We start from the raw sequence: 25375 nt of genomic DNA on the forward strand, positions 1-25375 counted from the left end.
CTGGAAAGTTCATTTTGCCTTGAAAAGATCCCTGGGTCTGGTCCAGTACAATCAAAGAAGGACAAGGTTTCCTATATTTGATTTTTGTGGCCCATGACTTGAAAACCCTCTCTCCTCACAACATTCAGCTACCCTTAGAAAATACTCAATGCTACAGAGGAGGCCCATGTTGTAAACATAGTAAAGAAATTATTTCCTGCCAGGCAATTAGCATTGCTACCTGCTAGTCAGCTTGTGCACATGCTGGCTGTGCCACCGATCTGCAGACTGGGTGGGACCTTGATAATTATAGACAATTACAATGATCAGTTATGGATAATTATGGAACAGCAGGCCAAACTCCTCTCTGTGGTTTCCCCTCTTAACCTTGGCGGTGTTACACCATGGTTTGAGTGTGAAGCAAAGCTTCTGCCTCTGCAGCCTGCTGTCTGTCTGCAAGTAAACACAACTTTGTAGGTCAGGAGTTCATCAGTTACATAATCAGCCACATCTTAATGCCTGTGATACTATGGACTCATCACGTATGGATATGGCTTTATTATAAGGGATATAGCCAATCTTCCACCTTCAAGAGGCTGCCCACAAGAAAGAGCATCATTACAAAAATAGAACAGACTGAGTTTAAGAGAAAGTGGAAACTTAAAGCCGTGTATTTCATCATTTACAGCTGCTGCTGTAACAATTAACTGCCTGCGCCTAACCAGATCATAGATGTTTGCCAGCCACACTTCATCCCACCTCCCACACTGTGGCTGCACCAGAGGATTGATTTCCAGCCAGTGGGCCATTTGCAGGCACGGGGAGAGCTTTTGGCTGTTCCTAAGGCAAGTGTCTCTCAAGCAGCTAATAAACTGCTTAGGGAAAAGGCAGGGGGTGCCAGCTGGACCTGGCCCATGAACTGGCAATTAGACTACACTGTGGTATTGAATGACCAGAGAGAATGACTCTCAATTTACTCTTCTAAGGGATAACTATAGCTCAAGCAGTGCTTCAGTGTGTTGGGGGGGATGTTGAATCTTCTGTCTGAGGATTTACAATACTCTCCAGCTAGCAAAGATCAGAGACTGGGAGAATGCGCACATCTAGCACATTAATTTAACTCTGCCAGAGCCAGGAGCACCAGAGCAGGCTGATGATCTGCACAGCCTCTGTCTTAGAAGCACAGAAACCAGGGAATAACCTGAACATGTGGTGATGAAGGGGATTTTCTTAAAGAACTCAAAGGTCTGATTTTCAGGGAATCTGCAGAGACCGTTCATTAAGCTGTGTGATGGCTTTTCAGCCTCTGACAACTGGGAAGTGCAAGAATGGAAGTTGACAGCAGTTGCTGAGAGCTTTGTTTTGGTTTGGTAGTTTTTGTAAACTCAGTTTTCTGATTGAAGAACACTTTTGCATCCCTGGGAGCCTGTGCAGCAGCACTGCTGGGGGATGTGGTAAAGGAAGGATCCAGGCAGTGCAATAGCCATATCAAACAAGCAGCACCCAACATACTGTTTCCTAACTGCTGACAAAACAGATGAATCACACAAGCATGCTGTACATTGCCACCCAATTTGCCCTGAAAGGTGCTTTTCAATTATTTAGGAAAGCCTACGATCAAGAATATTTAGTTGTAGTAGTGTGGAGGTTTTTTGCCTACATTAGAGCATGGTTTTTTAAATAATGTGCTGCTGTCAACTACTGAGCCCATCTGTATTACTGTGATGACTTCCCAGAGGTGAACCAGTGGAACCAGAAGAAAAATGCAGGCCTCAGACAGCACTGAAGTCACCAAGAGGGGTACTGAAGAATTTGACAGAAAAACAGTAATATCATTTGCTGCTGCTTGTCATCAGCACCTCAGTCAGCTTGTCAGTGTTGTAAGTCTGGATTGTTCTTTCATCCCAACAACAAAAGAATGTCTCGAGGATTTCCTGAACATAGAAGAGTTCAGATGAAGGGAATCTCTTAAAAAAATTTATAGTACCTCAAAAAAGCTTGAAAATGGAATAGTTCTAGCCAAAACCACATGCTCTTACACACATACAAATTAAATAAAACAGCTCATGAATGTTGGGCTTTGGACAAGTTTTAATTTTTTATTATAAAAACAGTGACATTTGAAATACTGAAAAATGTTGAAATAAAGCATAATTACAAAGACATCAAAAAGTTAACAAGCAGATATAGAGAAAAAAGCAGAAGAAATCTGTAGTCCACCAATCTTGTGAGCTTCTCTTTTTTTCTTTCTTGTTTGGATGACAGAGGTTATCTTCAATGCTAAGCAAAGACCGTGGGCAACATCCTGGCCCCAATGAGGTCAACGAATGTTTTCCATTGGCTTCAGAGATAGCAGAACTTTGCTCATTACCCACGTACTCATTAGCACATCTTCTAAATCCTTGAACTTGCTGTACCTGTTCCTCCAGTGAGGCCATGTATTTTCTTGTTACGCATCTGCTCCAAACCAGTTACTTTGCAGATAAAAGCTCTTTGGTCTATTCAGTCCATTCATAAACTGCCAATATTTCGCCTACACTGAGACACAAACACCAAGATGTGCAGATTCTAGGCAGTGGCCTGCTAAGTGGCATCAGTTATGATTACTCCTCGCCTGCCTGTCTGAAATAACCCTGCTGTGCTAAATTTCAGGGCACACAGTACAGCTGACTACCCCAAAAATCACAGTACAAGAGAACTGCCCTTCAACATATAGTAGCTAAACTCTAAACACAAATAGATTGCTGCAGTTAATTGCTTCTCTGAAGGGTACAGCTGCTTTGACAGCTATGCAACAGATGACAGCCATCAGGGAAAAGTGTTGAGCTGCAGGTAAAGCTCAGACAAGCCAGGATCAGGGATCGGGGATGCAATGGCAGAAGCACAGAGCTCTCCTCTGGCTCCGTGATACAAACAGGAGTGCAGCTGTGGCAGTGTAAAACCACGGACATCCCTGGTTATACACGGTCCTAGCAAAAGGAGTTTCACAGCATCAGCCCAAAGCCTACAAATGTGCACACATTTAACATGCATTGGTAACCTTCCCACACCATCTCCAAAGGCACAAATGCAGATGGAGATTTGAGAAACACTATCTCATCCTTCAAGGCAGCACTTCTGGGATGGGTCAGGCATAGTCTCAGGACCATCTGAAGAAAACCCCCCAGCTACCACCAAAGCTGCAGCTCCTCTGGGGATAAAGGGCTTCTGCTTTTCGTGGTGTCAGTTCAGCATTGTTTATAAACCATAGTATTCAATTGTAACACATTCTCTTCTCCATACTATGAGCCCTCTGACAAGGAGAAATACACACTCTTCAATAAATACTAAACGGACATTTTTAAAAACTTCATTCACAAATTTAGTTTATATTAGAATATTCAAGTGACAAAATGATAAAAACTTCCAAACATCAGATTAAGAAAAATGACTTTAAAAATTTACCTCAGTCTACTATAAGTACAAATGCTACATGCTTTGGACATACAGACTTTAAACTTTAGCCCACCATGAAATTCAGGGAGAAAAAGTGTTTAGATCATCTTTCCAAATAAGTTTAAAACCTCCTTTAGAAATATTCCTTGAGGAGCGAACTAGTCTGATGTGGGGTAAAAAGGATAAATATGGCAATGTAGCTGACAGTAGCAGCCACCAAGGATTTAAAAAAGGAGGTTGGAGAATGATCCATGTTATTCTCCCTCTGTCTCTGAACAGTGCTTCCTTTTGTACATTACTAGCCTGTCGATGAGCACCTCTGCAAAAATGCTAGAGGAGACCAGACTAGCTGGTGGATCCTCCATGGGACCAAAGTACAATCACAGTCAGGTATAGCCCAACTATTTCTACAATGGCATAGAACACTACAAGTTGACGAACAACATGACAGCAAAAAACTGAAAGGACTTTATGCAACCAGTCAAACCCCATTCAGCAGCTTTTGATCAAGGGCAGCAGCTTGCAATGAACAGCCACTCTGTTTCAAAACCACCTCCTGTGCACAGCCTGCTCCCTCTCTCCTCTCTCACACACTCACGCTTTCTGGCTCACTGCTCCTCTTCTCCTCTTCCTCTCACTGGGAGGTCTCCCGGAGCCTCTCTTTGCCTGGGGCTCAGCAGCATCGCAGAAAGCAGAATCCTTGCAGCTCATCGGCATGTCTGCCCCATCGGGTTGGCACTCTGGCAGCTACACAGCTCCCTCAAGTCTCTTTCTTCATTTTCTTCCTCTTCCTCCTCTCCTTTTTTCCAGGTACACCTGCCATACAAACAACAGGGGCCAGTGCACAAACCTTCCACATGCAATTGCATCCCTGAGAACTGTTGGCTTTTTGCCAGATGAAGGAAATTTAAGGGTTCTTAGATGTGTTTTACAAGGGCCACCTACTTTCAAGGGTAATTCAAAGTCACGGGGAGAACTCTGAATGTTTTCAGTGGGCTCTGGATCACTCATATTTGCTTCTGTTTCATGTTGAAAAGTGCTGTGCAAAAATTATTGTCACTTAATGCAATAGTAGCTTTTTTTTTTGTTCAGTAACTCCAAGAGGAGCAGGAATAGGTATTTGTCACAGAAAAGCCTCTGAAGTAATACAGAGCCTCTCAAAGAATTAACACATGCAGCTAAAGGAGAAGCATTTCACATATTCACTTAAATATGCATTGGTGAACACTTCTCAGATTACACATTCTTCTGAAAATTCATCCGATGTGCAATCACTTACCATTATTGGGTGAATTATTAGCAATGTCCAAGGATTTTTTGAAGGAAGCACCAACTGCATCACTGCTATGTTTTGTAGATATCAAGTCCCTTGGGCCTTCTTCCATTCTTGTTTGCAAACCTTGCTGGGGCTTAATTGAAACAATGTGCTTCACTAAGCATATGAATTAAACAAAGCATAGGCAATTACAAAATATGAGAGAAAATGTCATTATTGTGGGGCATTTAAAGGAACTGCAGGACAAATTAATTTTTACATGATTAGAATATTTTGCCATGTTATCTACCTACCTCTTATTTATTTGTTTTAGAGGGGATTAAAGTGTTGAAATTATCTTTCATTACCATTTTTCCCCTTGCTTCCCCCAGTGAACAGAGGAACAGCAAGAAATACTGAGATGAAAGTACTGTCATTGTATAGTGACACTGAAGAGTAAGATGCACCCAGTGACTGCTAAAAGTGACTAGAGTCCACAGAAAGACTGGAGGTAGCACAAGGAGTGTGATGAGCAACTTTGTGGATCTGGCTTCACAAGTAATTTCATTTTTTATGTCCATCTGAAGGACGAGCATGCACAGCAGCATTTGGGGCACCAGACACCAGCATTTGGGGCTGACATGCAACATGAGCTTCTTCTGGCCCATCATAAACATGTCAGAAGAAGCAATGCTGTCCTGAGGAGTCTGAACAGCACTGTTAAGATTATTCATTAAGGTACCTACAAAGCTAAACCAACTAATTGGTTGTGCAAGAGAGTGGCGTGACAGCACTCTGGGAACTGATAGGATATCTTAATGATTATGTGGATTGTGGTCAGTGAGGTAGTTAAAACATTTCCCTTAAAATGGGAGCATCAGGAGATCCGGGAGCAAAATTGTCCCAAGGATCATAAGAGACCACAGTGGGTGTGAGGGGAAGACAAATTATTAAAAAAAAAAAAAGGGAAGGGGAGGGGAAGGGGAGGGGAGGGGAAGGGAAGGGGAGAGGAAGGGGAGAGGAAGGAAAGCGGAGGGGAGGGGGGAAGGGGAGGGGAGGGAAGGGAAAAGGGGAAAGAAAAAAGTAGCTATACATGTCCAGAAAAACATATTCTGTGACAAGTGAATGAAATACAATTTGGATATTTTGGGAGGTCCCTCCCCATTTCTCATTTAACTGAGCGCCAAGGACATCACAGGCGAGGACTAGTCCAAAACCCAGTAAACACTCTGTTCCTTTGCACTTCCCATCCCAACTGAACTGACATTGTCTACAGCCTTCCTCTGTTGCACTCTGAGACATTTTTCTCTCAATAGGCTTTTTACTGGTATAACAGTGGCCTCGTTTTATCTTCACTGACTTTTGGGAACCACCTTCTCATTACTGTTAATATCTCTGGGTGACCTTCAGCTATAGATGAAACACAGGCCAATTGTACATTAAATTTAGAGTGCATCTGGCTTTAATCATGGACGAAAAATTGTTTAGGCAGATGCATTCCAAGTTTAGTGCACAACATTCTGTACTGCAACATCAAAGTGTTGTGAAAATATGTTAGAGAATACCATGTTGCAAAACTCCACTGTTCACTGTACTCATAACTTCTTTTCATGGGGAGAAAAGAGAAGAGAAAGCCAGAAGACAGAGGAAGAAAAGTCTCCCTTAGGTCATCCTAACAGAGAAGAATACCCCTCTGCTTGTGGAAAACCAAACATTACTCTTGAAATACAAAATACTCACATGCCTCAGTCCAGCTCCGCCCCTTGCTTCCTTCACTTCCATTTTCTTCTTCTTCCGCTGTGTTTTGCTTTCGAGCCCAGAAAGGCAGAAACGGATGCCTGCTTTGCCTTTTGGCAAATCCTGAAAGCATCAGAGATTTTGTAAGACGAGTCCTGGGACAGCTAATTTTGTTTTTTTCAGGAAGACTGATTACCTCCAGGAGTGTGTGCTAACAGTGTACAAACAGGGCTGTCTCTCTGGATAAGGTGCACACCTCAGCTCTTTGCAAAAAGCTCAGCATGCTCTTCCCACTCCTGCCTGAGGGGAATATTTCCCTGGGCTTCCAGAAAGCATTTAAACAGCAAGACTTCTGCTTCTACATCTCCACCCAAGATACCACTGTATCACTGTCACCAAACCGTCTTATCAGCAAACTTAAATATGTCCCGCCTGCCCAAGATGCTGTGAAGGCTCTGTCAGCTCTTGACTCCACACCTCTTTTAAGGCCTGGTTATTTGAGAAGGTCAGCAGCAGTAGGGTGCAAACAGCCAGGATTTGCTGCTTAGGACAGCAATACCACCTGGATGATGAACTCTCAGAACCAGCCAACTCTCCCCAAGCCATCTCATGCATCCTGCAAGTGTGTCCCCCAGCTCCCGCTATCTCACACAGATCAGGCAGTGACCATGCCAGGCACTTCCTCCTGTCATGAGAAGGCCCCCACAACCAAAGGAACCTGGCTCCAGGGCTGGAGACCCCAGCCTGGATGAGTCTGACCCCAGTGGAGCAGGTCTCCCTTGGCCATCAACGCCACTCTCCTCACCTTCTTCTCATCCCTCTTCTGATGCTCCTCATCTCCAGTCCAGTTTCCCCACTCTTCCGTGGGAGCCTTCCAGTCAGAGTCCAGATCAATCACTGAAGGGTCACCTATTAGGGCAAGCAGACAAATGAGTTATGTTCAAATCCATACTACTTTCCAGCCTCACATGAGTAGCACAAATGCTGCAAAAATACCTTCCTGCTCGTCGTCTTCCTGCTTGACCGTGTGATGTCTGGATGTGCATGTGTGCACATCTTAAATGCATTAAAACATTTACAAATTTATTTTAAAAATGTATTAAGATGTATACATTGACTGCCAATTCACAATTAGTGACTGCACTCTTCAGGACAGGAGAAAAATTGAAGAAGGGCAGAAAAGCACATACAGAAACAAAAGCCCTTCCAGCCTGCACTTCAAGAAAGCAAGCTTTACAGAACTAATAGTGTATCTTGTCAAACATCTCCTTTTAATTTTATGGAGAAGGATTGAGGCATATCCAGAAAACACTGGTAACAATGTCCACGTTATTAATTGTTGTCTTCCCTGATGGGGGAGACGCCAGGAGAAAAAAGGAGTCGAATGGGACTTCATGCTTCTCAGTCTCCAGATAGGTGTTTATTAATTCTTATCTAAGGCGTACAAGCCACTGCCATGGCCAGACATAGCACAGAGCAGAGAATGCAGCAAGAAGACAACTTACCAAGATTTCACAGCCTTTTTAAGGTAAATTACCCAATGAAGACTTAAAACGCAAGATATTTTCACTTTTTTACCAATGTTCAACAAGTTCCTAAATCACGTAGACAGAAACTGTGGAATTTTGTATCCAATCATCCCAGACCACTATTGCTGCAAAATATGGAGTTAGTGAAGAAGGAGAAAGAAGGTTTTAACTACAACTTATCCTCCATTTTGAGGTTTTCTACTTTTACCTATTTACTATGCAAATAGACCTAAAAACTCTAAATTTTTCACCCTGTGATAATCTCACATACTATTCTATCACCTAATTCACACCATTGTAGATTCAAATTCTTCCCAGAGGCTAGGCAAATTTTCCCATGGACAAAGGCCAAAACCAGTGTTGTTCAGGGGGGTAAAAGTCTTCAAAACAGGCAGAGAAATATTCTCTGCATTCTGGGTTCCCACACACTGGCAGACACAGCAGGCTCTTCCATTCACTGCAACACACCATCCTCTGGGCGATTATTTGTAAGGAAGAGTAATATTAGCAAAGGATTTGTGCATTTGTTATTGCTCTCATTGGTGTTTTCTTTCTTACAAAAAATAGAACCAAGTACATTCTCAACTTTCACCATGCTTTTCTATTTTCTTTTCTTGAATGTAAGCCAGAATAGCACCATCCCAGCACTGTTTTCCAAACCTCCCTAAGATGCAACTCTAAATAGGCACGAAATAGGTATCACCTACCCAGCATCAATTCTGATCATTTCATGGGAGCTGGGCAAAAAGCTTTTCAAAATCTTTTAGTTTTCTCTATCTTTCAGCATCTGGTACCTTTGAAAATCTGGCTGCAAGCCCTCAGCTGCCTCTCCTCACAGCACTGGCAAACTGTGCTCAGGCAAGAAGGCAAAACAGACCAGTTTAATTCCTTCACCCAAACTGAATGAGGCGCAAAAAAGCAGATAAATCGGCATAAGATGTTGAAAGGACTACTTGATTACTTTTTAACAATTTGAATGTAACAATCTTAAGTCTTATCCTAGCAGGAAGAAAGACTTTAAAAACATAACATATAATAATAACTCTTGGCTGATTACTTCTCTTAAAAAAAAAAAAATTCCAAGCTGGATGGAAAAACTTCTACTTGAAGCAGGGCCAAAACCAAAAGCATGCTGGGAATGATAAAAGAAAACTCTTTCCAGAATGTTGCTCTGACCAGTTTACTGCCAAATGTAATAAACATGATTATAAACATTGTTTAAGTTTCTCAGTTTAAAATCCATGCCCTCTATATAGACAATGTCTTTCCTTCTTCAAAAGGGAAAGGAACAGCTAATTTTGAATGCATTCCCCGATAAAATTCCAGTCCAAAACAGAATTCAATCTCCTGAGATGCAAGGCAGCAGCTCTGCTGATGGATGCTCTTGTGGGTGTGCAAGCAAAACAGACCATAGCTTAACAAATGGAAAGCCACAACTGTTGTTTTCACCTTTTTAACTTCTGATATCTCAAAAAGTGCATTTGTCTGTACACTTCTAAACATGAAAATAGTTTTGATGGCAAACTGCTTGCAATGGGCTTACATTAATGCTTCATCCTTATCACATGTGGGCATGAAACAGCTAAACAGAGGTGACTCTGCCTCATCTCAGAATTACTCTTTGCAAAGCATTGTGTCCCAGGGGTGTTAAAAATCAACTCAGACTAAAGTTAAGGGAGGTATAAGATTCTTTATAATTTGCTGGATTTGATGGGGAAATCAGATTAAATGTACTTTTCCCAAAGCTCTGTCTTAAAATCTCTTCTCTTGTGTAGCATATTTCTCTTCTACAGTGACATCTCCCACAGTGTCGTTAAACTTTGAATGCTCTCTAGTATTTTTAAATCAGCAACTGATTCTCCTTGGGTCATCAAGCCTCTCACAGGCTAAAACTGATCAGAAGTTTCTGTGAACATAAACACTAAAAGGAATGTACCATGCAGCAGCACATCCCCCTATTCCCCATGTGTGTTTAGCCCTGACAGAGGTGATATCCCTGACAGAGGTGATATCTCTCTCAGCACCAGTACAGACCAACATCTTGGCAATTCCTTCTGTTCATTTTGACAAAAGCAATGCTGTTAAATGTCATTTTCCCACTAAGTTCTTGCTTGCAAGCCACCTCAGTCCTCCAGCAAACTCCACCCAGACACATCTGTACTTTTCTGTTGGCAGCAAACATTTGCAGTGTGCATTTCAAGGCCAAGGTAGTTTCCATGTACCCCATGAAATGAAAACACTTTTAGATCCTGAAAGGCCCAACATTGAAGGTGTCTTCAGAAACTGGGGAGGCTGCCAGCAGCTCTGCAGGCAGAAAGTCCATCCCAGCACCAACTACCTAAATGCCCCTGGTCTCCAATCTCTCTCCTGTGTAATGAGGAGGAGCAGATGGCTGCACCCTGGGGGCTGTTGGGGAGCAGGCAAACAGGGCCCCACAGCAGCAGGATCTGGTCAAAGGGGACAGTCAGCAAGTTCCCTGTGCCTGCTGATAGATAGGGTGGAGTACAGGCTGAACCTAATTATCTGGCCTGGAAAACGAAACTGGAAAGTACTGCAGAAAAACTCAGTCTGTGTCACCGAGAAGGGGATTAAAAATTTTCTAATCCAGAGTTGTACATTTGGTTTCTATCTACCAGTATCTCTCTTGGCATGCTGTCCCTCAATATGGGCAGCAGAAACCTAAGGGAGGTTCATCTGGCAGGGCAAACCTCTCAGGAGGTTGCATATTGTCCATGGCATTGAGCTTTTCTGTGGCTGCTGTAGAAAACCCATCCCTTTGCAAAGGGCAGTTGACTGAGTAATGAACATACACCCAAATCCTTGCCAAGTCATCACTTGTAGACCAAGTGTAATACATCCAGTTGAAATGGGTCGAAAATTTCCAGTCTAAAGCTTGCATTTCTGTGTTACAGGTCAAAATTATTGCCACCAATAGCTGGGTGAAGGAATCCCTTATTTTGCACCTTCCTTCAGCATAACTCAGTAGAGGCAAAATAGCAAATAAACCCCAGACTGAAGACTTCTTTTAATGGATAAAAGCTACTGATTCCCATAAAACAAAGGAATTAAAATTGATTTTAACCCTGGAACAGAAGGAAGGTTGGGAGTCAGGAGACATAGGATCAGGAGACATGGGAGTTTTTTTAAGGTTCTGGAGAAAATTTGCATTGGCAGTCAAGAAGGACTCATTGGGAAGACGCCAAAACACAGGTAAAAAGTGACTCTCATGGTCATGAGACGTTGCATTTGCAAAGCAGCATGTGGGATTTCTGAGATTACACTGTGCTATTGCCAAAGCGCAGGTCCACTTCACTTGGAAGCAGATGCATGGGATAAAATTAGTATTCCCTTGCCTTAGAACCAGGTACAAGTGCCCTAAAACAGCCCAGCCGGCCTCACTGTGTGGGTTACATGTTTTATAACAGCAAAACCAGCCACAGCTTGAGATGCATTCTGTGGGACAGCAAAGCTGAAGTATATAAATGTCACCAAACGGGCAGTGGCGGATATGTGGCATAGGTATATAAAGGGAGTACTGGGAAACACATGCAAGTAAAGCTTCCAAGGCAGAGGCAGGAGGATCAAGAACAACCCTGCAGAAGAAGCAGGAAAGGTGCCTGGCAAAAGCAGAGCATTTTCCGGGCTCAAACATAAAGTGAATTATGCCAGGACCAGAAGAGGTTCACCCCCCTTTCTTTCTCTTTGTGACAGGAATGAAAGGTGGGTAAACACTAATGATGAGCAGGGAAAAATGATGATGAAAAACTTTGGGGCCCCCTTCCCTCGTGGAAGAGTCCTGGCCACCTCAGCCTGCTGGTGAGGACAGGGACTAATGGGACAGCAGCCATCAGTGCTGACCATGTGGCTTCAACTCCAGGACACTGAATGCCCCCAGCTGACAAAGGCTTAGATTGCTACGGACTAATTGTTTGAATATGCAGAGACAATAACTGATGACAGAATGAGAATTTCAGAATCAATGAGGTTGGAAGAGGCCTCTGGAGATTGTCTAGTCCCACCCCACACCTTACAGACGGCTCAGCTACAGCAGGTTTCTCAGGAATGTAGCAATCAGGGTTTTGAATATTTTGAAGGGTGGAAAGTCTGCAGACTTTGTGGGCAAACAGTTCTGTTGCCTGACCACTCTCACCATAAAAAAAAAGCTTTCACTTATGGATAAGTGGAAATTCACTTCTTATCCATTGCCTCTTCCCCACTGTCTGGGCTGACCATATGCAACAACCCTATGCTCATACACAGGCATGGCTGGACCTGCTCCAGTATATCGCTGACTGGCTTGTACTGGGGAGCCCAGAAATGGACACAGAACTCCAGATATGACAATAATTAAGAATTAACCATGAGCAGCATGTATCATTAGTGAATGTCAACACAGCAGTGCGTTATTTGGAAACCAGCCAGACTGATAGACTTTTAAATATTCCAAAAGTGACTGCCCAGTTCCCTTTACCACTAACTCCCTCTCTCCCTCTATGTATATATGCTTTCAGTTGTGCCAACACTCACGCCTCAAGGCTTTTGTAAGTGCGGGTGTTATTATTGTTGGTACTTCACAAAAGATAACCCCATGTGAGGCAGGGAGCCAGCCAAGGCAGCTCCAGCAGCAGGGGCAGAGGCAGGAGGCCAGCATGCAGCTCCTTCGGTTGTACCAGCCTGGCACAGAACAAAGAGGGGAGTACATTACATGTACTGCTCTGGATTTGATAAAATGACCCCAGCTCATATTTAGGCTATGAATGGTATTTTTTTTTTTTAGTTCCCAAGCCTGCAAGAGCTAATAGGCCATGTTTAACAGTCTAAGAGCTCATTTTGCCTGCAGCGCTGACCTTAATGCCAGCCATTACCTCATCTAAATTCAGGGAATACATGTTCATGACATGGCTCTCCCCTGCATCAATATCAAGGCTGATGATTCAAAGGCAAAAAAAAAAAAACCAGGACAAAAAAGCAAGCTGTAAGACAGACAGAATCCTCCAAAAACTTCTGCTCTGATATTTGCAGAAGGAAGCTGCTGAGCTTGCTCCCATAGTTCTACTCTCAGGCAGATATGGAACTCCAAAAGCAGAGCCCTGTCTGCAACTGCAGATCAAGCCCAGAGTGTGCCAAGTCTGACATGTGCTAAGTGCAGTGCAAGGGAACGCTGCTGAAGAGCTGCCCACACTGCCTCCCTCCATCCCACGTGGGCACGACGGGCTCCAAAGTTGGAAGGGGCCAGGAACCCTTTGCAGCAACGCAGGGGTAAAGAAACACAGCACCAAGGGAAGGGAATGCTGAGGGTTGGGGGTTTAGTTTTTATTCTTTTTAAAGCAAACTGTGCTATTTATAAAATCACGGCCAAAATGATGCATTTGCTGCAGAGCTTCAGTTACCGCTGGGCAGAGAAGCAAGACAACCACAATCTTTTCTCCTTAATGCATTCCACCCCTCTGGGTTCTCCTGCAGTTAGGCAATCAGAGCAGCTAGAGCACGAAGAGGTTTGCTCAGCTCATCAGCCATCATTCCTGCAAGAGCAGGGAAAGGCCTCCCAACAACAGGGGTGTATATACAGATACTTCACTCAATCCTGACCAAAAGGTTGAGAGAAAAGGTCATCTAATACCCACACTGTTCATGTCAAATTATTCGAGCCACTCAGGACCCATGCTTGTCTTTCTTTTAAAACTAAAAAAAAAAAACCATTACCAGTTATAGAAAGACTGAAATCCTGATTGCCACAGGTCACTGGAGTTGAATTCTGCATCTGGGTTCAGGGCATTTCCAAGGAAATTTAAAGTTTTGGCAAAGGTACACAGAGCTCGAGAAGCACCCTGTCCTCCCATGGCTCTCCCCCAGACACTTCACCGAGCCCAGGCTGTGGCTGCCTGGAAAAGTCCCACTCAGCTCCACCTTTCCACACAACAGCGGGAGGGAGGGAAACACGGTGCTTCGGTTATGAAAACCAAACACAACTTTGAACTCGTTTCACAAATTCAGTAATCTGAGCTGACTGCTAACACGTGGGGCTTTTTGAAACACAGAGCCCATCCTGCTGCTTCTGGCTCAGGAAGTCCCTGACCCACTCTCTGCAGGGTGTGGGGAGGGATTGCCCTGTGCTTGCCCTGTTCCTGTGCTTATCTGCTCGCAGCTGATAGCCGTGCAACTGCTGGAGAGAGGACACGGGAGCCTGCAGACAGCCTCCCTGCTGCTGCTCAGGAAATCTAATTACACTTTGCACCGGCATGTATGCACCAAAACAGACTGTACCTACTGCATTATTTGTTTGCCTTCCAAGGAAAAACATAAATAAAATGCACTTTCTTGCCTTTCTCAAGGGTCCCATTTGGACAATGGCTGCCCTGACCAAGCTCACAGCAGTTCTGGGCACCTGCCCAAAACCAGAACCATACTGGATTTCTCCCTGACCAGCAAGTGAGCCACATGGGAAGTGGACCCTGATGTCTGAGGCTTAGGGAATGGACTGAAGAGAGTTCCTGCATTAGTGCACTTGTCTGTCTACAGAAAAAGGGCAAAGAGACGTACCCTGTCCCTGCCACGCATCATCTGCTGGGAGGAAAGTTGAGCTGCCATGGCAACAGCATCTGGAAGGACTGTCCTCAGATGATTTACTCTTCACGTTATCTACACATAGGAGAGCATCTTCATTAAAAAATTAAATCAAAAAAAGCCCAAATCCCAAACCTAAAATATAATCACATAGGTATATTCACATTATTAAAACCAATTAATCATGCCCCTGTCTGCTTGCTATGTCACAATGCCAGGATGTTGTGTAATTTAAGCCACACATTAATCTATGCTTCTCATCACAGTGTATTTATTCACAAAGGCTGGATGAGGACACTACATGTGTAACTTATTAGAAACAACTCACTCAGGAGTGGCTACACTAACAATATTCAGAAATGTAAACTTCTGGCATGTCCCTGTTGGGGACCTAAGGAAGGAGCTGTAGTTCCTGCAGAACAAAAGCTGCATCCAGAATATCCAGCTCCAACTTCCACTACCTTAAGTGAGAAGGCTTCGGCTCAAGCTAACAGAAATCCATAATTACCAAATTAATAGCTCCATGAAAGAAAACAGGTAAGTGTGCTGCTGGAGGAAAAAGAAAAAGTTGTTTTGATGATTACTTTCAGTAACTAAAGCAACCAGTAGGATTCACATACCTCCCACAATGACTCCCCTTAGCCACTTTCTAAGGCCTGTATATAACAGACCAGGGTTTTCTTCACATCTTTCATAAATCAGGAGGTTTTTTTCACATCTCTGATTTTTCTTTTCTTCCTTTTACCTAGTGAACTCTATGGTTTATGCAGTTGTGTATCAGTTCGATTTTTTGCTGCATAAATGCAGATGTTAACATGTATCTCTCCCTGTTGAGTACTTGTAGATTAGGAACTGCTTGAATCCGCTGACAAAGTGTCAGAAAATAGATGGTTAAATATGGCATATATTATATTAATTGCCTTATCTGGCCTTGGAAGCTAGTTTCAGCATTCTGGCTAACACCACACACACTGTTTTGTGCACAGATGTCTATCTATATGTATCTATGCTTGTCTTTAGCATCTCTAAGAGATTCAGGATCAGATTTTGCACGCATCATCCAGCTAACCTTTCAGTCAAATGTGAGTTGCTGGTAGGCAGGGAATGTATGAACCAGGGGCGCTTGGAGTCAATCAGTGAGGACTGACAGTTGCAAAGATGCAAAGTGAAAGCCAGAATTGAGGCTTAACTCAATGCAAAGCACAGAGATGCTCCATCCTCAAGGCCACGCATGGAGAGGCTCAAGCTGAAAATCCCTCGCTGTGCTGGATGGGAAGCTGCTGGCTAGGCAGCCTTTCCAAGCTGCACATTCACTCCCTCCCTCAGTCTGAAATTCTCTGAATTTGTTGGTTGTCAGAACACAACAGAAACCTTCTGTGTGAGTCAACCTAACAAAGAATCTGCAGGGGAGGCAATATTTTTTTTTATTTATTCCCGGATGAGAACACAAGTTTGGAAAGCACTCAATAAAAGGTTCTGATGTCACTCCCTAAAACACTGGTGTGCTGGATTGCAGATGCAAGCAAGCTCTGCAAGGGAGAGTGACTAATGAGATGTGGCTCGGGGGAGAAGACTCCTGTGTGATCAGTGTGAGCCCCTTTCAGCCAAGCAGCTAAGAAAGTGGTAGAAGAATTCAGATGGAAGTACAATGAGAGGCCACTCACCTAAATCCCTGGAGAGATCTGACAATGTCCCAAAGGTCACAGGACAGGATTTTACATCTGCAATATCCCATGTTCCTGCATTTAAAATGCAAACAAACAGTAACCCAAAATCTGATATCACGTTCACAGTTTCTACCTCATGCTCCCAAGCTCATTACAGCCCTTCCATGTTCTCTCCACTCCAAGCCTGCATCCACTGCTGTTGCTAGGTAAGAATCAAGCAAGGAGAAATCACCTTTATGGACAGAGAGAGCCCAGCCCCATCACCACGTACACCTTCTCAGCCTTTCAGCATGCATGTCACACCAGCAGAGCACTTCTCTGGACCTAAATTCCTCACTCATCTGAACTGATGTCCCCTTTATGCACTGCTGGCAGAAGTTGTGATCAGTATTGGAATTTGGCCTTTTGAAAGCATTAGAGTAAAAATGGTACTAATGTCCTCCCTCATCAACCCTATACTTTTCAAGAAAAGGACTCTAGCAGAGAAGTTGACTCATGTGAGGGCAACCTTAAGAGCATTTTCTGAATCATCAGAGTACTGGATTACTGCTACTGAAGGTGAGTCATCATGTGGCCTTATATACCATTCAATTCAGCCACCACGCTCAATTAATCACTGAGAACGTAGACAAAATCAAATGCTTTTGATTTAGGAATACCCTGCTTTATCCTGCTTTGAAACACACGGATATACCCTGCAGCCTAACTCTGACCATACTCTGTGAGCATCCTCAGAGGGCAAGGCCTTGGCTGTAAAGGACACAAACACTAAATATCTGTGGGAAGAAAACAACTTGCACCCAGCAGGTAGTCTACAACACAAGGAATTCCTGCCGTAAGTACCCCTCTTTTCACATTGCTGGGAAATAAATGACAGCTACCAGGGTCCAAGGGGGGTGAACAACACTATGTGCAGGATGGATGTCAATGGGGCTACACTCTGACGAGGACACAGCAATTTGTGAAGTTTCCCCTCGGCAATATTGGAATGTCAACACTCACCTACGTTGGAGAAAACATCGTCTTCTGACCTGGAGGGTGCTGATTCTTCCCGTAGGGCTCCTGAGCCTTTCAGCATGGTTCCACACTCCACCTTGGCAAAGAAAGCACCTTTTCCACCACCACTGGTGTCCTCTGTGAGTGGCCACACCGCTCCCTTCTCATCCCAGTTGAAGGCTGGCTCAACCGCCGAGCTACCCTGGCATGCTCTGCTGGGGTCTTCTCAGGAATAAACATTACCACAGGATCATCATTATTTTTAATTACAAGTAAGAGTTTGTACAGGAGAGACAACAGAACAATGCCTGATCTAAACCCATCAGATGTTATGACTATTTCCAACTGAAATTATTTACAGATACAATGACAGTGAAGCAGAGTTCCTGGGATGGGACACTGAAGTGGAAAACAGGAAGGAAGGCCAATGTGAGAAGGAAGGCGCCACAGCAGCCTTGGGCATCCATCCCTGGAGGGGAGGCTCAAGGCCTCCAGAGTCCTGCTGGGGGCCCAGGGCATTGAAGGGAGAGAAAGAGAACAGCTGGACCTCCAAGGAAAAAGAAAGCAAACCTCTTGGATGTTGGTAGTTCAAGGCTGCTAGAGAAATCAGTGCCAGGCAAATGAATATTTTTAAAAGTGACAGTTATGTCCAACATTTTTGTTCCAAAGGACTTCTAAAGTGTTTTATGACTCCAGCCTTCAGAATAGCAAAGCATTTTTGGGAGCTCTGGTGAAGAGGAGACCACTGCTGACATCAACTCCACCTTCATACACCTTAATGCTGATGCTACTGTTTCTCCCCTGGCAGGGAACATCAACCAGCACTCAGCAGGGTTAGGGCTTCTTCCTAGAAGATCAGATCTCACTACTCTGTGAATGCCCATGCTAACATGATCACTGGGTTCAGCATCCTGCACAGCCCAGGCTGCAGGATTGCACCAAGGACTTCTGGTACTTCAAATGAGACTTGGTGAACTGAGCCCCCTTTCCTGGGTCAGCAAAGCCCTCAACACCTGCATGACCTTAGGGTTAAACCCTGTGGGGTTCTGCATGTGCAGCTGGCACCACTGATGACAACAGGCCAACTTACATGAAGAAAGAAATGTGGACCTATTCACTTTGCTGGAGAGAAAGTGGAGACCTCAGCACCTCTAGCCTTTAAAGACCCTTGATAAACCAAGAGTTAAAAATCTAAACTCTTGATATTTAACTCTAGATAATCCAAATTATAAAGTGGTCCCAAGGTGCCTGTATATTTTTCTATTAAAATTTCCTGTTCCCTTACCCTTCAATTTTAATAGAGCATCTGAGAGCACTTTAAGAGCCTTATTGCAGACAGTGCACTAACTCACACATGTATCCGGTTACATCTCCCAATCCAGCTACCTCTCTCCAACATCCAAACTCCTACCTTAGCTTCTAAATTACTCTACTATAATAAAGGTTATTTTGATCATTTTATCACAGATAATGAAAATGCTTCCAAGTGACTTAATTCCATGACCTGCTTTCAGATAGTGGTTATTACATAAACATGATTAGTAGAAATGTATATAGGCATAAGTGCACGGCAGACACCTTGAAATCCCTGGAGGAAAAATGTGCAGCGAGCACAAAGTGTTGTTTCATTTTATCTCATTAGGGTAAGAGTATATTCCTGCTATAGTTCTTTAGTCTAGTGGACTAAAGAACCTGTTTGAGCAAATTGCATGTGTTTTTATACGTCCATTATCAAAAAACTTCTTCTGTCAAGTCACGCAGACGGAACTAGCCCACGTGACACCAAGCCTTTAGCAGATCTCAGCTCTAACAGACATCTGCTTTCAAAGTCCTGTGGGTAATGCTGTGTGTTTTAGTGAGAGCATGGAATAAAAGGCAAGCTCCCAAGTAAAAGCTCCCAAAGCTGTATTTTCTTAAGTAAATAGCCTCAGTAAGTGCACGGATTTTGCTGCCAAATGACAGATAGAGCAAACAGAAAGATGCTGGGGTGTAAGGAGGGATAACAAACCCAGCCAGATCAGGTGTGTGAACTGAGCCTGTACATTTACCTTTTTGTTTCAGCCTTTCCTTCCTTAAGTGTCTCTTTTCACGGCTGCTGATCTTGGTCTGCCAAACTCCTACAACACAGAGAAAAGTTAATTTTTAAGCTATTAAAGAACTTTCTTCATTGTCTTTACTGCTTAACACCAAGGTAAGTAGCCATCTGATAGTTTCTGATTCTGGCTGTAAAAGAGGCATTAGATCTTGTGCAGCACCTCCCCTGTGTGCAGCCTTTGCATCCTCTGCAGAAAAGCATTACATAAGAAATCCCCATCACAAACCTCTCTGTCATGTCCTGACTCATGTAACTGTGCATATTCTTCTGTCCTGTGTGTCAGCCTGATGTGACACCCGTTCCCTTGAGGGACGTCACAGCAGAGCATCAACCACCTTGTATGTCTGACAGTGGGGAGAAGTTGATGAAAATCTTAACCATTAAATAAGGCTTCAATTTACAGGGTTCCTCTAGCCCTGAACCTACCCTAAGACTTGTTCTGCAATGTGGGCACCCTCTCTCACTCAGCTGGTTTACACACACATTCACTCACACCCATGGGTCCACATCCTTTCTCCATCCAGGCTCTCCATGACCCAAGAAGTCAGAGGAGGTGCTGGCAAAAATGGTTAATGAAGGAAAAAACACAGCCCCTGAAGCTGACCAAGACACTTCCTTTCTCTGAAGCATCCCTGAAGAACACATGAAGCATCCCCAAGAAACACATGAAGGAGTTCAGCTGGCTCAGCCATTCAAAAAACTACAGATCCATTTGAAGAAAGCCTCTGCTGTGTTGCCTTCTCCCCCAGCAGCCTGACAGGCCCCGGGAAGGACTCTGGTCCAACAGCAGTGAGGGCTTCTCTTGCTCTCACCCTAATCACATTGTAATCTTTTAAGCCCAGAAAAGCTTAGAATTTGTTGTTTTCAATATAACCCTTGGTGGGGAGAGGCAGAGAGGGGCTCACAGGATGCAATGTATTTTCCAGTGAAATTCTAGCTGCCTGAGCCTTGCTGGCCTCTGCCAGATTTCTCTGCAGATCTGTTTGCAAACAAAAGTCTTGTCTCTGCTCACAGGTGTGCTAGAAGTTGGCTGTGAATTGCCCCAGCACCTTTACCAGCCTCAGTCATGGGCAAAACAACATGCTGCTCCATCTGTGTGGAGGCCACAGGATTAGGGTAAGAGCACAAAGAAGGACCCCGCTGACCACTGGGCCTCTGGCCACTTCAGAGATCCTTCCTCACCTGCAGATTTGCCCCCCCTGTGTAGGCAGTCAGGACCTGGGGAGTGTGGCAGGAAAGCGCATGGCCTATGTCAGAGACTGAAATGTTACAGTTTATGGTTTAAACATCTTTATGAAGGACTTTCGCCCATTACAGAAAAAGTGTATAATGAAGCTGCACCACCGAAGGCCACCCTGGATGGGCCTCCTGACTGAAACCCTGAACTGCGAGTTAAACGCCTAAGGCAACTTGAGATAAGGAAAGTGACACTATTGTTCAAAGCATCTGGAAGAGCATCCATGGCAGGGCCCAGACCACCACCTTCCGTGGAGGCCACAGCCCCAGGTTTGTCTGCTGCCAGGCTTGCACAGACCCTGCACCAAAGAGGGAGGAGGAGAGATTGTGGGCGTGTGGCACAGGCTCTGGTCAGGGGCAGTGAACACCCACCCTCTGCTGCGCAGACCAGCTGAGCTGTGGGGCCCTTCACCCCAGGAAAGCCGCATCTATGGGACATCCATGTGAGGGACAGCAGAGGGGGTGTCATGGCCCATCAAAGGTTCCCCCCCAAAGGGGTCCCCAGACCCTGCACCAGAGCGCTGCACATGATGCAACAAATCCACAGTGTTGCAAGGGAGAGTGTCAAACCTGCTCCTCTCAGGGGAGGTACCTGGGTGTTCCCACCTGGCCCAAACAGGATTCTATACTTTTAGGTGAGGGACCCTCACCACCAAGAAGACCATATGGAGGGAAGCCACAAGACATTGTTGGAACCCATAGAGGGGTGATGTGTTTCTACTTAATCTTTGTCACTCTCCCTGTCCCCCCCCACGCCTCTTTCTTTCTATCTTTTCTCCTTCTTCTCTTTGCCTTTTTTACTGTTAAATAAAACATATAATTTTTTTGGTATCAACATCTAACCTCGTTTGGTTTTAATCATATTTTTGGGTATATTCAAATCTTTCAAAATTCAACCCATTTTATTCAGAGTGTTAGCTCTCTTTACTCCTCTGTAATTAGACCAGATTGCAACAGCCCCTGTCCATGTAGTTACACGTAGGAAGGAGCAGGTGATAGAAATAACTCTCAAACTGGCAGCTTTTCCTACTAACACAGAACTCTAGAATAGTAGAGAAGACCTCCCTTTTGACATTATTTTATCCCATGTTACTATTTGGTCATATGCATTAGATAACAGAAGAATCTGATCTTTTGTTACCTTCCTCCTCTTGCAGTTTGTCTTTTTCCACAGAAAGCGGATCTTTTGGCACTTCCTTGTCCAAGCACTGGGTTTTCCTCTTCTTCTTAGGCTACAGTATTCATGAGATACACGGCAGAAAGATAAAACAAGTATTTGTTACATTTCATCCAGAAGAAAAAAAGTCAGGGCAGTAGTTTCAAAATGGAGGCAACCCATGATACTCAGAAAGAGCAGGGGACTGCTGGATTCTTTAAGTGTGTGCAAAAGCCTTCCTGAGCAGATTTAATTGCAAATTCCAAACAAATAAATGCCATTGCTTTGGACCTACAAATCTTATCTGCTAGATTAGAAAGTTCACATTTTAATTCAGGTGCCTGCTCTATAGTAAGACTTGCATTCATCGTTCTTAAGTCCTAATGTTCTTCCTGTGAAGGAGGAAAGTCTAAAGTATTTACCCACTTTAAAATCCAGAATGCTGAAATCAAGAGTTAGGATCCTGTCAATGCTTTATAAAAACCCCCAACACCTCACACACACACACACACTGCCCCCCAAACCATGGAACGGCCTGTTTTTAATGAAGGCATCTGTAGTTTACACTAATCTGAAAGGGCACAGGAGTAGCTGAGGCCATTTTCATACAGCTTGATGAAACAGGAGCGCTAACCTTAAACCATCAATTTTGAATGCTCTAGTTTAAACACAGTGGTTCTTGACTTTTCCAAGGTGGGAAACCCCTGCCAGAAACACAGGCTCGGGGGCTGCTCCTCACTCAGAATCACAAAATCACAGAATGGCTTGGCAGACACCTGAAAGATCATTCAGTTCCAACCCCCTACCATGGGTAGGGACACCTTCCACTAGACCAGGCTGCTCAAAGCCCCGTCCAGCCTGGCCTTGAACACAAGGGGCAGCCACAGCTTCTCTGGGCAACTTGTAAAACTTGCTGCAAAGACTTGGAAGCTCTTTAAAGCATCAACCTCTTCCTCCACATCTGTACAAGTGCTCAATGCCCCCTTAAAGACACCCAAGGAAATGTCCCTGTTGGAGCTGGAACAGAAATACAGGAGATCCCAGCACCCACTTCTGGGCTTGGATGATGAGACCATCTCCCTTGTGGTGGCAGTGACAAGCACTACAGTGTGACTGTGCCAGAAAATTACGTGGTCTGATATTCCTAAGTCATCTCTTAAGTGCAGCAAACCCAGGAAGAACAAATTACCTTAAAAAAAGAGCATTCTTAAAACAACTGTCTCTTGAAAGACAATACATAAACTCTAAAACTCTTGCTGGTACCTTGAGGAGCTTTTTCTCTCTGATGTTGACTGATGTGATAAGATGGCCATTCACTGGAACCTAGGAGATGGACAATAAAAAAATGCATTATAGTACATATACATGCATGTGTGTGTATGTGTAAATATAAATATAAATATATTTATTTCAATACCTCCCTATAATACATTTAATAGTCTGAAAGATACAGCTAAGTAACCCCCTGTATGAATCTGGGCTAGAATTTGTGGCCTTGTTCCAACTGGAGTAATTTATTTCAAATTAATTAGTGTATGCTAAGCCATTATGAATGTAAATCCAGAAACTCCACAAAGATTTATTCCAAAGCAGACATATTTGTGGTTTATCATAAGATTTGTCTAGGATCAAAGTTGTTTTTCAAATAGGGTAAGCCTGTCTTAAAAAAACAGCATAGACAGGAGAAGGCTTATTTTAATTCTTGTTTACCAGTTGGGGTGGACCTTATGTTCCCTCTCAAGTCTATCTGACCAACTAAAAGAATAGATTTTATCCTACCTAGATCCTGTAAAGTAAACATTAAATGTTTAAGGACTTTTCAAATTATAGTTTGATTATTGTATCAGCTGTCTCAGAATCCCCCAGCAATTGCCAGCCACCAGCTACAGAGATGGGAGGGTGTAAATCTGCAGCTGAGACAGCAAGGGCTGTGCCAGTAACGGCCACTGCACACTGTGCAGAGCCAGCAGCATCCAAGACAAGGCAGAAGCTCTCTCCACAGGTGCCTCTGTTTCCCCCTGACAGACACAGGACCTCATTGCTGGATGTATGGCACTTCTCTGCCTTACCCAGGTTGCTGTCCTTGTGCAGTGCAGCCACTGCTCAGCACTGCCCAGGCTTCCTTCAGCCCATCAGACCTGTTGGGCTGGCCAGCTGATCCCACAGCTCCCAGCAGGGAGCCTGACCCAGGCTGTCACCCAAATCCCTGATCCATCCTCCTCCTCCTCCACCTGGGGCTAAGGGATCCCTGGCAGGTGAAGGCAGCCCTGCCCAGAGCAAAACTCATCTGATCCCTCTTGAATTCTGGTGCCCACAGTCCTCTCAGGGAAGGGAAGCCTGCTGATGCTTCCTCCTGCCTCCTCCTCCTCTCCACTCTCACAAATCATCTCTGTCCCTGAGGCACTGTGGCTGTGATTAGCTACCAGCAAATGTAATCCTGTGGGTGACTGTCCATGTCTGACCCAGTGGGGCTGCAGTCCTTCAGACTCTTAATGCTCATCTCTTTGATATTTTGGGGATTTTAGAGCTATTCTTCACAAGTCTCAGGAAGATCTGTTTTGAAGTGCATGACAGGCACCTGTATGCTAGCAAATGCTTCATCCCTGGAGGTGCTTGCTTGGAATCCCAGACCAGTTACAAGCCCACAGTGGACGTGCACCCAGCAGGCTGGTGTTCATCCCATGTTCCACAATTATTAGGAGAGGAAGCCCCAAAATCGTGGGCTTTGCACACAGACAATACTGATTCTGGGTCTTCCAGTAACAGGAGGCAAAACCCCTGCCTGTCATAGCAGTAATTCCACCAGCTTCACATTAGAAGCTTAAGCCAAACTGGTCCACATCTCCTCTGTCTCCCTTGGCTGTCAAATGCAAACAATATAATTGTTTACAATTATGTAATTCTGAACATTAGTAAAATAATTACTTCCCTGTTAAAACCCAGCAACATTTGTTAATAGCTAGCAAGGCTGTCTTGTTTCTTCCCATGGGCTCTCTCGTCTAAGACTCTCAAGTTCATTTACTAAAGGCACTCCATAAACCCTACCACAAACCAAACCATTTTCCATCTCCTGCTCTGCCCAAGGGAAAAATCCCACTCCCCCTGCAGCAGAGAGGGAAGCACCCTCTCACATATGATGTGGGATATAAAATACAAAACCAGGGGCATTTTGGTGAAAATTTGAACCACATAGATATGGAAAATCTTGAGCTCATACTTCTTTCTTTCTCAGCATATGCTTCTCTCCATTTAAATATGTGAAAATACAAACAAATCTTGTCTCAGTCAACAACAATTCCTATGCAATGCAGAATGTTGGGGGAGTGACTTTCCATTCTGTGACAGAGAACTTCAGGAAAACTGAATTTTATCGGAAGAATGCAAGAAGAGATGACTGGAGGAAGCCACACAATATGTGAGTGGAATATTCCTTCCTAATGTCATCAAACCCTGGTGATTTCCCAGTTTTCATAATGAAATCTTCACAGTTTCCTGAAGGCTTTGCAAATGGACCTCCCAAGTGAAGGCACTTTGAGCAAGACTGCCACCATGGGCACAGAAATAGCAACACCAGCTTAGGAGGCAAAGAGGAGGATGCTTTTTCGCCTTCTTTCAGACACACACATAAGAGGGTAAGAGACATCCCACCTCCTGTTAGCCTCTCTTTATATCAAGATGCTTCTGCAAGCATGAGGGACTACAGGCAGAGACAAAGAGACGTCAGGA

The 25375-nt window shown here is 44.2% G+C and overlaps 1 protein-coding gene across 1 annotated transcript in view; it reads right to left on the minus strand.

Moving 5' to 3' along the window:
* Positions 1-2052: 2052 nt before the first annotated feature.
* Positions 2053-25375, minus strand: part of LOC104685413 — a 31451-nt gene continuing 8128 nt past the window's right edge. Inside the window, exons 2-11 of the mRNA XM_039569457.1 lie at positions 22913-22972; positions 21635-21725; positions 19211-19279; positions 17169-17384; positions 16164-16238; positions 14476-14574; positions 7212-7315; positions 6410-6529; positions 4694-4823; positions 2053-4230 (exon numbers count right to left, since the gene is read on the minus strand). Coding sequence (XP_039425391.1) covers positions 4175-4230; positions 4694-4823; positions 6410-6529; positions 7212-7315; positions 14476-14574; positions 16164-16238; positions 17169-17244 — 660 coding nt within the window. The 5' untranslated portion in view covers positions 17245-17384; positions 19211-19279; positions 21635-21725; positions 22913-22972 and the 3' untranslated portion in view covers positions 2053-4174. The remainder of the gene's footprint in view (positions 4231-4693; positions 4824-6409; positions 6530-7211; positions 7316-14475; positions 14575-16163; positions 16239-17168; positions 17385-19210; positions 19280-21634; positions 21726-22912; positions 22973-25375) is intronic.

Source organism: Corvus cornix, chromosome 3, assembly GCF_000738735.6.
Source record: "Corvus cornix cornix isolate S_Up_H32 chromosome 3, ASM73873v5, whole genome shotgun sequence".
Lineage (NCBI taxonomy): Eukaryota > Metazoa > Chordata > Aves > Passeriformes > Corvidae > Corvus > Corvus cornix.